This window comes from Sprattus sprattus (genome assembly GCF_963457725.1).
Source record: "Sprattus sprattus genome assembly, chromosome: 4".
Taxonomy (NCBI): Eukaryota; Metazoa; Chordata; class Actinopteri; order Clupeiformes; family Clupeidae; genus Sprattus; species Sprattus sprattus.
This window is the reverse complement of record NC_137923.1, coordinates 23,887,380-23,901,131: the sequence shown is the minus strand read 5'-3', so window position 1 is coordinate 23,901,131 and position 13,752 is coordinate 23,887,380. Positions and strand designations below refer to the sequence as shown.

At 49.0% G+C, this 13,752-nt stretch overlaps 1 protein-coding gene across 6 annotated transcripts in view; it reads right to left on the bottom strand.

Annotated features, from left to right (window-relative positions):
• Positions 1-2,353: 2,353 nt before the first annotated feature.
• Positions 2,354-13,752, bottom strand: part of tenm3 (teneurin transmembrane protein 3) — a gene marked incomplete at both ends in the record, with an annotated part of 201,492 nt that continues 190,093 nt past the window's right edge. For all 6 annotated transcript variants that reach the window (XM_080837071.1, XM_080837072.1, XM_080837070.1 and 3 more), the window contains 7 exons: positions 2,354-3,109; positions 3,845-3,975; positions 4,440-6,051; positions 8,661-8,957; positions 10,614-10,849; positions 10,980-11,155; positions 13,002-13,752. The exon at positions 13,002-13,752 is cut by the window's right edge and continues 124 nt beyond it. In XM_080837071.1, the coding sequence (XP_080693197.1) occupies positions 2,354-3,109; positions 3,845-3,975; positions 4,440-6,051; positions 8,661-8,957; positions 10,614-10,849; positions 10,980-11,155; positions 13,002-13,752 (3,959 nt within the window). The remainder of the gene's footprint in view (positions 3,110-3,844; positions 3,976-4,439; positions 6,052-8,660; positions 8,958-10,613; positions 10,850-10,979; positions 11,156-13,001) is intronic.

The following is a 13,752-nucleotide window of genomic DNA, read 5'->3' as shown; positions in this document are numbered from 1 at the left end:
AAGGAGGGATGTATTTGTTTACAGTCAGAACCATAGTCCTGACTTTTCAGAGATGAGAGGCTTGCTGTCAGAATAATTTCACACTGTGTGAACTGTCGAAATTCTCTTCGCAAGCAATAACTCTACCTACAAAATAAAAAAATCATGGTTGGTTAAAGTAAAACTCGAAGCGCAAAAAGTTTTATTCCCTCTCTCTATAACTCTCCCTCTCCTCCAACTTGTGTGTTTTCCCTCAGGTTCGTTAAGAGAGAGAGGGAGAGAAAAGAAAAAGAAAAAAGAGAAAGGGGAAAGGAGAGTGAGAGAGCTAGAAAGTGTTGAGTTAAACACTGTAAAAACAAGAACACTTCTGTTGCTTGGTGATCCTCCTGCACATTGCATGGCAACCTCCTCACATTACACTCACTTGCTATTTGGGTTATGTCCAAAAAATATCCAGTCTAATGCGCATTGTTTCGTTTTTGCCCAGCCACCTTCCACTGGCTTAACTGAAGTGTGGAAGGGGTCACCTCTTTTTCCTCCTCCTTCCCCCCTGCTCTTCTTCTGATCATGCCCACACTAGGGCTAATCATGCGTTTGACACGATTGTGTCTGCACGCGACTTGCTGTGATAACTGGGCTTTGGGGGCTTGTTGGGCTCCATTAGTCATGATTTGTTATGAATGCGTTAAGTGGCCTGCTCGAAGATGTTCACGATGTTCGTGCATTCGCTCGTTCAACTTGTGCCTATGGGCAAGCAGCTAACTGGCTGGTCGCATCAGCCCATGCTTTCCCGCACACACACAAGGCAAAGCACTCTGACACTCACAGGAAATCTTTGCTGTAGGCTTCCCGACGTGTGAAGCCAAGGAGCAAGATAAAGCATTGAAAACAACACAAATCCAGCCCGGAGAGAACAACACTGTCTGCTCATCGAACACGCGGTCACCAGGCTAGATATCGACTCGTGTGTAAAGTTTGTTTGCATCTTCTAAAGAGCTGGTGAGCAGTATCTATCACAAACGATTTCCTATAAAGGCATACAGAGCTTGAAAAGACTTTATGGACAATTTCCAAAAACAGTAAGTGCCAAACAAACTTTTAGGAAAGAGAGAAAAAAGGAAGATACAGAAAGGAAAAGAAAAGAAATACTTCCAGCCTGAATGCAGAAATGAATGACAAAGTACAGTCTGTTACTTATCTTGGATAGCATTACCATAAATTCTAACAGGATAAAATATTTAAAGTATAAACAGTAATGCATGACAAGAGGAAATCTCTATTTTTAAGATTTTATTTTTTTTAAAGTAGAAACACTGTACATAAATTACTTTCTCTGAGACTAATATTGAAATACGGATAAGTGGATTTACTTTCTTTCATCTTTAAAAAAAATCCATAAAGATTATTCTCATGTTTCAGTTAAAAGCTTGGTTGGATATGATTATTTTATTCTTTCATGTGTCGCTCTTTTATTTTATTTAACTGTACGCCTCTCCCGCGTCTCCTCGTCTGGCCGCACATGGATGTGGCCCTAAGCACGCTGGGTCGGAGCGCGGGTCCCTGGCGCCGTTGTGGGAGTGTGAACGTCACTCTCAGGAGTGTCCTTCCCACAGAGAACCACACGGTTTCCATTCTGTAGCTCATAGCTGTACACCCCAGAGCTGACCTGACCAATCAAGTGGTTCGCTTTTTTTTCTTCTAAACTCTCTTCCTATTAGGTCAGCCAATCAGGACACACAGAGGGTCTCACTCCAGAGAAGTGCAGTGGTATGTGTTACTGTATGTAAACACGTCAAGTCTTCCGTTGTTTGTTTTTCTCCTCCATTTTTTCTTGTTTGTAGAAGGTCACCTCTAAGGTTGATAGTAAAAAAAAGAAAGAAAAGAAGAAAGAAAGACAAGAGTTTTTTTTGTTTTGCAACTTTTACAAAGTGAGTCTTGACTTGTTCTTCTGAGGAGAAGTCCAGAGTTACTTACACGTAGTGAAGTGGGCCAAACTGTCACCATGGGTCTGGACCATTCTAATCCAGACCATGTAGTGGTCATTTTACTGCTTTAAAATTGAGTCATTTTCTACATGGTAACTGCGTTAAACTGAGACGACTCTACATGAGGCTCTAGCCTGAAGCCTCCTATAGTCTTCAGAAACAGGGAGGCTCCATATATATCTGTATATGTATCTGTATGTGTGTTTGTGTATTTGGACGTCATTGCATGTGTGTGTGTATTTAAACATATTTGTTTACAGGACACAGACTTGGGGAGGGAGAGCTCTACAGTCTCTTTGGCGGGTGGACGTGTGAGAGGCAATGGGGGGAAGGGCGAGGGAGTCCGGCGTGCCATCTGGCATGTAGTGGTGCTGGGCTGTGCAGTCGTGTTACCTCTTCCCGATCTCGCTCTGCCGCAGGAACTGGATGTTGTTGGCACTGTCGGCCAGCTCGGGGTACTGCTCCACCGACAGCACATAGTAACCGTCGTAGCCCTGCACCTTGCCGTTGCTCAACAGCTGCCGCTTCTCGCCCTCCGTCCACAGCCGAGCGCCCTCCTCGCCCTCGCGTACCCGCTGCTGCTCGCGCGCCCATGCGCTGGAGAGCGCCCGCTGCCGCGCCTGCTCCAGCACGCGTGCCTTCTCCTCGTCCAGCGTCATACCGTAGCGCACGTGCAGCGCCATGGCACCGTGCTGCAGCTCCACGTCTGCGAAGCGCCGCGAGCGCCCGTTCACAACCGTGGTGGACTGCGACACCGTCACGTTGACGCCGTTGTCCAGCGCCTTGCGGCCACTGGTGAGCCGCAGCGTGCCCAGGTCGTTCTCGGGCAGTGTGGTTTTGATGAAATAGTGCGTGTCCCGGCCCTCCACCGTGAAGTGTAGGTCTTCCAGGTAGTAAGCGTGGTTTAGCACCGTCGCCACCTTGATGCAGTCCTCGTTGGCGATGTTGAGCGCGCTGGTGATCACGCGGCCCTGGCTGATGGCCATCATCACGCCCTTGCCGATCAGCGACCTGACGGTGGCGAACCACAGCCATGGCCTCTCAGTGCCGGTCTTCCACCGGCTCAGCTGGATCTCAGGCATGCGCTCAAACGACAAGAACGCCTTGGACTGATGTGTCACAGCCTGCTGCACCCCAGAGATGGACTGTGAAGGGGAAAGAGAAAGAGGGAGAGAGCGAAACAGAGTGAGCAAAGAATGAGCAGCCGTTCAGAATGGGCAGCGGGGTGTCGGATAATGGTCTTCTTTAAAGACAAAATATTTTGAAATGCCGAACAAAGGCACGACTTGGAAAATGTCTGTCTTTTAATCTTCTTAGCGTTAACTTGAAGGTGGCAGAAAATAGAAGTTGACAGAATTTGCTTAACAAAGGAATTGTCAAAACAAAACAAATTCAGCAAAAACAACAACAGAAGTTTCGAAGGGTAATAAAAACCAATGCATACTTTTGATACATTTTTTTTAAATGTTGAGCTTTGAGTACAGCTTGTTAATTACAAACAGTGATGTGACTGTCATGCTAGGACAATTAAGGAAAGAGGGGGACTCATTTGCACTTCAAATGCTTGCAGATAACGACCCTATTTCCAGCAAAACTGGTAATGATTCAGCGTTGGATAATTGGTCTCATCGTTGTTGGCTGAACTAAGGGCCACCCTGACTTTGTTTGCTTCTTTTCGATGTGTGCCTTTAAGAGGGTAAAACAACACATGTCCAGCCACTTAGTGGCTTTAAGACCCCTGGCTAAGGAAATGGAGAGAAGAGGAAAGACAGGAAACGAGAGACAGAGGATAAACACTGTGGACGTAGGATAATAAAAGGCAAGAGTGGAAGGATGGAGGAGAAAGGAAGTCTGAGTAGAAGACAGCTGGAGATACACACCGGTAGGTCATCCCACAGCTGACTCTTCCTCATCTCCAGTGAGGGCTGCGTCAGGTCGAACTTCGGGATGGGGAATCCTGGGATGGCATTGTGAAGGTGGAACCCAAACGTCACCAGCCAGATGTTGACATCTAGGTACAGTAGGAGAGGGAGGAAGAACCAACATAGAAAGTTAGCATCATTCCAGAAAATTCTCTTCCAATAACAAAACCATGAATGCCAAATCCTTACAGGGTTTGGCAGTGTGACATTTCTGTTAACTTGACCTAACTTCACAGCAAGCCCGAGGGCAAACATCCAAACCTCTCTTCACAGCTCTGCCAGCGCAAACAAAGGTGATCCCACACCAAAAAAATGGCTGACATATGTGAACTCAATTTTACCATGCACACTAAATTCCCTAATCCTTTGATTAAGGATGAATGTTTTCATATCACATCTTCTCATTACAACCCCCTTTCCAAAATGCTGTTTCGTTTCGGATAAAGCTTGCTATTTGCCCAAGAATTTGCTTTCATATGTAGCCAGACTGCTTTTCTAAACCTCTCCACATAATGAATTAAAAACACCTTGTTCTCTCCTTGCGTGACCTCACCTGTGACGTACTCCTTGACCTCGTGCACCTTGCTGACGGGGTTGTTGTTGCGGAACATGTACAGATTAAAAGGGGCGGGATCCTTGCCCACTCGCTTCCAGGTGGCGATGTCTGGGGTGGTCCATCGTCCGGCGGGGATATCGTAGTCCCGCTCGCCAAAGTGCAGGAGCCGGGTCAGGGGGTCATAGAGGCCGCCATGGAAGCCGATGACCAGCTGGAAGGCCGGGTTGGAATCAAAGTATATCTCGCCAAAGGCCGTGTAGTGCACCTGCTTGAGAAGGCGCCCGTTGCTGCTGAAGACTGCCAGCGGAGTTCCAGTGTTGTCACAGGCGATGTAGAACTCCTCGCCACTGCTGATCTCCATGGCGAACAGGTGGCCCTGCAGGTCGTAGTAGAGGGAGGTGATCTCCGAGCTGGAGTGGTTGTAGACGTGGGTGATGCGCGTGGGGTAGTTGAGATCGGCGTAGAAGAACTGTAGGTGCTGGCCGAGGCTGTTGCGTGAGGCCAACCGCCGGCCCAGCCCGTCATAGCGGTACTGGATGGTCCAGCCGCCGCCCTTGCTGTGCACACGCACTAGCAGGCCCTTGGAGTTGTACTCGAAGATCTCAGTGCCGCGCTGACGCAGGAAGCCATCCTCGTCCAGGCGGTACTGAATGTCGCCCAGGCGCGTGATGCGGTCGCGAAGGTCGTAGCGCAGCGGGGTGAGGCGGGCGCTGTTGCCAGGGTTGAGCAGGTGCAGGTTGCCGTTGAGGTCATAGTTGTAGCGCCACATGATCTTCTCGTTAAGGTAGACGGTCGTTAGTTGTCCGTCCACGTCGTACTCGTAGCCGTACTTGGTGGTGTTGGCGAAGGGTCCAATCTTGATCTCGCGCTTGGTGACACGGCCCACGTTGTCGTACTGGATGGTGATCCAGTACAGAAGTGAGCGGAAGATCTCGTACTGGATCTCCTTGATACGCCCATGTGCATCAAAATGTTTGGTGTAGGTCATCACCGCCGTGGAGATAATCTGGTTGATGTCGTAGTAGATGACCCCGAACTTGCCAAACTGCTCCACTTTCCCCGAGATGTCGTCGAACTGGTAGAGGTCGATGGGCAGTGGCGTCTCGTTGATGACCCCCTGCATGCTGGTGACCCGGAAGCTGTTGTCGTATGTGTAATCGAAGCGGGCATTCACCATGCCGTCCTCGCTGAAGCGGAAGATCTGCCGGTCCACCAGTGGGCCCACCTGACGGTAGCGGATGGAGCAGATGAAGCCCTCGCTCTGGAGGTTGACCGTCTTCAGCACGCCAGCCGTCTCGTCGTAGGTGAAGCTGACGCGCGTGCTGTCGTACAGGATCTCCGACAGCTTGTTCTGCCGGCGGTACTTGTAGAGCACGCGGCGGCCCGTGCCCAGGTGGGCCACGCGCAACAGCTGCCCATCCTCGCTGTAGTCCACCGTCACCGAGGCGTTGCTCTCGGGTGGGTTGTAGATGTTGCGGTAGTAGCCCACGGAGCGGATGGTCTGCATGGTGTGCCGCGCCACGCTCGGCATGGTGATGGCTGACAGGCGGTCCTGCATGTCGTAGTCAAAGATGTACTGCCGCTGGCTGTGCAGCAGGAGGACCATGGACTGGAGAGATAAGGAGAGCAAAAAAGGACACGGAGAAGGGGATGGAAGAGAGAAATAAATGGGGAAAAAGAGAAAGGGGAGGGGGGGGGTAGAACAATTAATTACACTAACAAGCATTTAAAATGCAAATGGGCTGTAAATGCAGGTATTAACATTCCATTTGGGAAATGATTTCTTCCTTTAATTGAGTTCTCCTTGACCCCAGCATGTCTAAGCGCAGACCTGTTTAATGCACTCGGATGCGTAATTCTAAAGTGAGCTGCAATTATTGGCTCCGGCCCCATGCCGTGTCTGTACTTATCTCATAAGCTAAGCTCCACTGAAAGTCACAATCACTTAGGCAAACAACAGTTAATTACCTGCTTTGCCTTATCACCTAAAGGTAAAGGAAGGAGTTATGATGAACATGAAACAAGCAGAGGATAAAGACGAGTAAAAAAGAAAAAGCAAATCCTAGCAGATAACGGGATAATGTACACTTAGTGTATGTGCCTTGGTGAGATAGGAGGGATCCTGGCCTCATAGTGATTGTGTGACATAGAAAAGGGAAAGAATCTTGCTTGTCAGACAGGCTCTGTTTGATTCTTAGTGACAGCTCAGGAGGTGGCAGAGTTATCAATAATAAATGTGGGGGCTAATAAATAAATTAGCAAATAAATCAATAAACATCTGAATAGCCAGAGACCTGGGTGAGGTGGGAGGAAGGAGTGTGTGTGTGGTCTCTCTGCACTGCCTCCACATCCTGCATTTATTTATCTTTCTCACAACCAAACCCCTCTCAAGAGGGTGGGAACAACTATTTAATTATGCATTTATGGAGTGTGTGTGTGTGTGTGTGTGACATTAACGTTTGTATGTGGTACAGTTTTCTGTGTGTGTTTGTGTGCATTTATGTGAGTGGTCTGCCTGTGGTTGTTTGTGACAGTATGTTTATGTGAATGTGTTTTTGTGTGTGAATGTGTGTTTATGTGTGCGTGCTTTGATGTGTTGTTCTCAGGGCTTGTGGGATGTGTGTGTTTCTGACTCTCCTGATCTCTGTCATCCCTTGGTGGACAGCCTCAGTGTTCCTCCCCCCCCCCTCCCCCCTGTGCTGGGTGGCTTGTGTTTGTGCGTTGATTCCCCTCCTCCTGGTCACGCTACCTGGGTGTGTGGCAGTGCTGAGCGCCGGCCGCATGCATATTTAATCCACACAGGGGACTTTATTTTATTTGCCTGCTCTTCACTGCAAGTAAACAAGCCTCTATTCTCTCTCTCAGGAGTTCTGATGTGTGGAGGGAAAAGTTGACTTTCAGACTCAGACAACGGACAGATATAAATATATATATATAAAAAATATAATATGTATAAGTACCTCAGGTGTTCATCTCTGAACTACACAGATCACAGAACTTCCAAAGAACAGACGCACAGCTAACATGTTTTAGGGCTACTCCAATGAATCTGAGTTCAAGGCCTGAGGCACTGTGTTAATCGTGTTAATTGGCTGTATTTATTGCTTTCTGATCTCTCTTTTATGTAGGTCTTTCTCTGCACCCCCTCTTGTGCTCTTTGCAGGACTGTAAACTTCAGCTCCGGTCTCTCGCTCCCCTAAGTCCCATTTCTGCAGCCATAACTTTTAATCATCCCACACACACACACACACACACACACACACACACACACACACACACACAGATTCCACATCCCAAGTCATATTTTAGTGCGCGCTCTCTCTGTACTTTCAGGTCCTCCTCCCCATAATTCATGGCAACCTTTTGACACTCACTGCTTTCAGGGGATTTTCAATTATTTGTTGTTTTTCTTTTACAAAATAACTTGCCTCTTTTCCTCACCGTCATTAATAATATACACTTGCTTACACTCCACAAATAAATCCAGACACCGTATTGCCAAGAGCTTGCCGGTTCCAGGGCTGGACTGGGAAGTCTCAGTGAAGCTGTCCCATAAAGAGTCGGACCCGGAGCAGAGGCGGTTATTGCGAACTAGAGACACAGCTGTGCGCTTGGCCAGTCTTTTCCACAGGGGCTTTCCCAAAGGTCAGCCTGCAGTCAGCACCACTGAGGTATTTCTAGCTTTACAAACTTGGACAGGCACAATATTAGGATCATATTTAGTTAAATTACAGTTGGCCTAGGAAAATAAGACTTTGTCCAAGGTCTAAGGGGGAGGGGGCGGCAGTGTAAAAGCTTCATCTTGCTGAAAGGGCTGCTTAAGAGCTTATGTTTCTGCCGTATGAGGTGAATAAAAAAAAAGGAAGACTGGTTGCATTTCTCTGGTGCTAAGCGGTGCTCCAGATCCAAAGTTCCTCTGAATATGATCCAATTTGTCAACATCTGAACCAACTTGTCACCTTCTCATGTGAGTCCCTCAGTTACACTGGACAGACGGACAGACAGACAGAGTGGTAAACATGTGTAAATGTGCTGGAGAGCTAAAGCCTGAGAAAGTGGTGCACTGAAAGCCCATTACATACATTTCCCAACAAGCTCAGTCAGAGATGAAGTCTATCGAGCCCAAGACAGATCTCTCATCCCATGTGTCTTGCTCTGTTTGTACTGGACATCTGAAGCCCACCTAAAACAACCTCCTCCTCGGCTTTCCTTACTCACCTTATCCAGGTAGGTGTAGCTCCAGGTCTTGCCGTCGGCAAAGGTGCGGGAGACGATGCGTCCTTGGCTGTCGTACTCCACCCTCTCAGAGGTCGGGCCGCGCTGGATGCAGGTGACCTGGCCCGTGCTGGAGTAGGTGATGTTGACGGACAACAGCTTGCTGCTGGGCACCCACAGCGTTGGGTGGCCTGACGAGTCGTAGACGATCTTCAGCAGGAACTTACGGTGGTCATCGTAGATCTTCTCCGTCCGCAGCGTTCGGTCGTAGTCCACCGAGAGCAGGTTCCTCCCATTAACCTTTCAAAGCAGAAGAAGAAGAATGGGAAAAAAACAAATTGAACGGAATGGATGACACAAGAATAAATAGCATTAATGTGGAGAATCCTTACCACAGGGCCCTTAGAGTCAATCAGTCAGACCAAGTGCGATTAGTCAGCAGGGCCGTGACGGCCTGTTTGTTTAAGACGCCCGCTCTGATGGATTCTCAACCACAACACTAAATTAATTTAGAGAAACCTTGATTTGAGTGTGGGGGGGGGGGGGGGTGGAAACTTGCCGTCTCTGTCTTTCTTCTCTCTCTCTCTCTCTTTTTCTGGAGCATCACATATGAGGCGAATATACATTTTACATACGAGGATAACATACATATCATATACAAGGTGAATATACACAGTAGACATCAGGCTTCTGTTCACCAATCAGAGGCTTGCGCTGCCCCTCAGGTATTCTCAGTTCAATAAACACCACTGAGCTTTCTCATTAATCTGAGCCGAATAGATTATGGAAACTAAGTGGGACAAAAACAATCAATCAATCCTGATCTATGACAGGGTTGGGCTACACTAAACTGGACTGCGGTAGGTCTGATATGGAGACAGTTCTCTGTGTGTGTGGGAGTTTTGGAGAAACACAAACACCACTCCTTCTCCATCTTGGCGGCAGACAGTGGGGGAGACACAGTATGGAAATTAACCTCTCGGGAGGGCACCGGAGACGTCCCTCATCATTCCTTCATCTCCCTCAGACTACCGGTGAAAACAATAACCAAACACTTCAAGTGCTGCTTTGATGTAGACGAGACAAAACGATCAGACGTTCCAAGATGACGGGGGAGAGATAGAGTAGAAAGTAAAAAAAAAGAAATAACAAAAAATCACACCCATTTCCCTAATCACCACCTGGGTGACACTAATCTGTGCCTGTAGCAAACGCGAGAAATGAAAATGTGTGTTTTGTGGAGTGGGGCTGAGGGCCGTTTGAAATGGAAACGGCCTCCTTCCTCTGATGGGCAGGGCTGCCTCACCGGTGTCAGTTCCACAGCTGACAGCCACTACTTTGCCCAGAAATAAACAAGCGCTCCTGAGCCATTAGCATATGGATGTGGCATATCTGACAACTCCCTCAGCGGCCTTCCAAGACAGGACTCATGTTAGAAAAACAGCTGTACATAACAACATTAGGCTTTGAGAAACGGCATATACAGTCTAGTTCTTAAGTCTTAGTTTCAGAGGTGAATCAATTGACAGCAATTTTTCCTGATTCGCCATGGCAAACTCGACAAGTTAACAAGGAGCCTTTAAAGCAAGAGACACCCTCTTATATCGTCTATATGAATAATACATAGTAATGCGCATAGAATTATGCACAGAGCACATAAAAGCGGAGCTGTAATATTGTGGTAGGCACACAATTTAAACTTGCGAATGGAAAGTGGATTTTTTCTCCATTTGTAAGCAGTAAGGACAAAGAAGCTACTTAAGGACTTGCGACTGACCAAACATACCGCAGGAATTGGCCAACATATATTAAACCATCTATCACACTACAAAGCTTGGCCGTGATAAATGATAGAGCGCTTTGCTTGTGCTAATATCTGTAGCGTTACCCAGTGTTGTACGTCCCATTCATGCTGCACTGAAATGAACAGATCCCTTTGTGTTTGCTCAAACCTACCCTCAGCTTTCGTCCGAACACGATGACCTTCCCTCGCGTCTGCTCTTTACGGAATCGCCATTCCACCAGGTTCTGCCCGCTCTCCCCGGGAAGGGTCATGTTCCTCCGGGCCACCGTAGGGTTGGCAGGCCCCGCCAGGATGTGTGGCTCCGTCTGGTAGTGTGTGTCCATCCCATTAGCATAGATGACACGCAGGGAGTTATCATAGCCCACCTGGTAACTGTTCCTCAGTTGGTCTTTGGAAATAAATAAGTGATGGAGACAAAGAGAGAGATGGTGATATTTAAAGGATGACATTTTGGCTGTAAACAACAGAGCAATGTGTGTGTGTTGTGAGAATGGGGCTGGGCGTTTAATCACGCTCACCTTGCACCAGTGTATAGAAAGAGTCTATGGAGGAGAGGTTGGTGGTGATGCTGACGTCATCCTCACGGCCAGACGTCTCGATGTCCACCGTCAGCGCAGGCTTCATGTCGCCATGGAGACTGGTGATGACGCCAGTGGGGAAGGTGACATTGGTCAGGCGTCCCTCGCTGTCGTAGCTGTGAAGCACACGCACACACACACACACACACACACACACACACACACACACACACATCAGAAGCTGTGCTTTGTCACTCTTTAAAAAAAAAAAAAAAACTACAGTGCAAGTAGACTGTTCTGGGATCAGCTGTCAGGTGAGGGGCCTCTCTCTAATTATAGGTCTCTCTCTCTCTCGCTCTCCCTCCCTCGCTCTTGCTCTCTCCTCTCAGCGTTGGCCCTCCTTCACCTCCACGCCGCATACATTGCCCTGTGTCCAAAGCTATGTAAACACACAGACAGGGCTGCGTTAAGAGACTCCTGTGCCTCTCTCTCTCTCTCTCTCTCTCTCTCTCTCTCTCTCTCTCTCTCTCTCTCTCTCTCCTGAGCTCACATCGAAAGAGGTGGAGGTGATGGTTTTCCTCTGACCCGATGCATTATGGGCCACTGGGGGAATGTGTGTGTGTGTGTGTGTGTGTGTGTGTGTGTGTGTGTGTGTGTGTGTGTGAGGGGAGTAGAATGGAGTCTGGGCATGTTTCCTGCAGCAGTGCTCAATGGATATTTAGTGTTGAAGGAGGCCAAGATGTGCAGCAGTCCTTGAACACTGAATATCTGTTAAAGCGGCATTTCTCTCTGGAGTGGAATCTGAGGGGAAAGAGGGATATGCAGAATCATTCATTTGCTGAATGTAGCATTGTGTTGAGAGTGAATATGTTGCAGGTAAATGTGGAGGGAATGCATTGAAGAGAGGTGTCTAAGACTTTATTGCGGAACAGGTGAGAGACTGTGCTTGTTGAGTGAAATGAAAGGCAGCTTGGAGAGGGCTTGTCAAGTTGAAATGATTGAACACAAAGTGAAAATGAGCAGTTGGGAAAATCTATGCGGATTTCAGTCTGAATTGAACAGAGAATGGCATTGGAGAATGAGCAAGCTGTTAAATTGAACGCTGAAGTGTTGAATAAATCAGAACAGCGCGCAGGAAAATAGACCTTCTTATGTCAGATTGAAAGCAGGCCTTCTGGGCTTCAGCTCTCAGTGTGTGTGTGAGTGTGAGTGTGTGTGTGTGTGTGTGTGTGGGTGTGTGTGTGTGTATGTGTGTGTGGGGAGTCATGGGTGTGTGTGTGTGTGTGTGTGGTTATGTGTGTGTGTGTTGCCAGTGGGTTGGCCCCAGCACAGACATGCATGTCCCCCTGTTACAGTGACACACTCTTGTTGACAGCATCACAGTGTGACATGGCTCAAACTGTGCCCTTGCAACAACATACTTCCTGACAGTCTCTGCCGCAATAGCCGTGTGGGATCTTGCAGACAGACATACTGTCCCAGCAGTCTGTCATAATCTGTGTGTGTGTGTGTGTGTATGCGCGCGCACGCACATATGTGACCATCTGTGTCTGTGTGTGTGTGTGTGTCTGCCTGTGCCTATTTGTGTTTGTGTGTGTGTGTGCTTGTGCATGTGTGTGGCTTTCTGTGTGTGGATGTGTGTGTGTATGTGTGTGTGCGCGCGTGTGTGTGTGTGTGTGTGTGAGTGTGTTTATATGTGTGTGCCGCTTCGGAAAAATGTTGTCTGGCACAGACCGTGACCCTGGCGGAGCAGTGAGCGCGCTACCGGTGCTGCCTCTATCTGATCAAAGATGGGAGATGAAATTGCGGCTTTGAAGCAACTGCAGAGCGCGGGGTCTCTGCTTCTGCTGAGTGCTGCTCTATTCACTGGCCCTGCTGACCAGACAGTCAGAGAGCAGGCTTGAGTTTCCCACAAACGCACGTCTGCAGTCTGACTGGATCAACAAAAGCATCTCCCAGACCAACAATAACGATGCAAATAAAAGAAACCCCACTCGTACTCTCTGCCAAAGCAACACTCACTCGTAGAAGGTGGTCCAGCCAATCTGAATGCTCTTTGTTGCCAGGAGACCGCTGTTGCCATGGTAGGTGAAGAGCACGAGCTCTTGCCCCTGTGCTGTGAGCGTCTTCAGGCCGCCGTTGGTGCCTATGGTCAGCCAGATGACCTGGTTGTCGGGGGCGACCACCCGCACGGGCATGCCATTGGGGTCGCGACGAACGCGCAGCGTGTTGCCGTTGCTGTCGGTGATGGCGGTGATGTCATCCTCGTTGCTGTAGGTGAAGTTGTATTTGTAGTCGCCGGTGACCAGGCTCATGGTGTACTGGTGCGTGCCGTTGGCGTCGAAAACGTACAACTCCTGCTCGGCCGGCGACGCCACCTCGTAGAGGCCTGCCGAGCCCATAGGTGGCCGGTTGCGGCGGATGGCCCTGATGCGGATGTTCCCCAGGTCGGCTACGAAGAGTGTTCCGTCCGGCGACACCACTAGAGAGGATGGCGAGTTGAGCCGCGCATCCTTGGCGTAGCCCTCCCCTGTCTGGTAGCAGTCGCAGTTGGCATCGTTCTTGCAGTCACAGTCGGACAACGCGCCGGCCAGCGGGGATATCTCACCGTCGGTGGACACCTGGCGAATGCGGTGGATCTTCTTCTCGTCCGTCTCAGAGATGTAGAGCACGCCGCTGTAGGATAGCGCGACGGCCGTGGCACCCTCCAGCGTGGTCTGCACAGCACGCTTGCCCATGGTGTACTCGATGCCTGGCACCTGGCAATGCATGG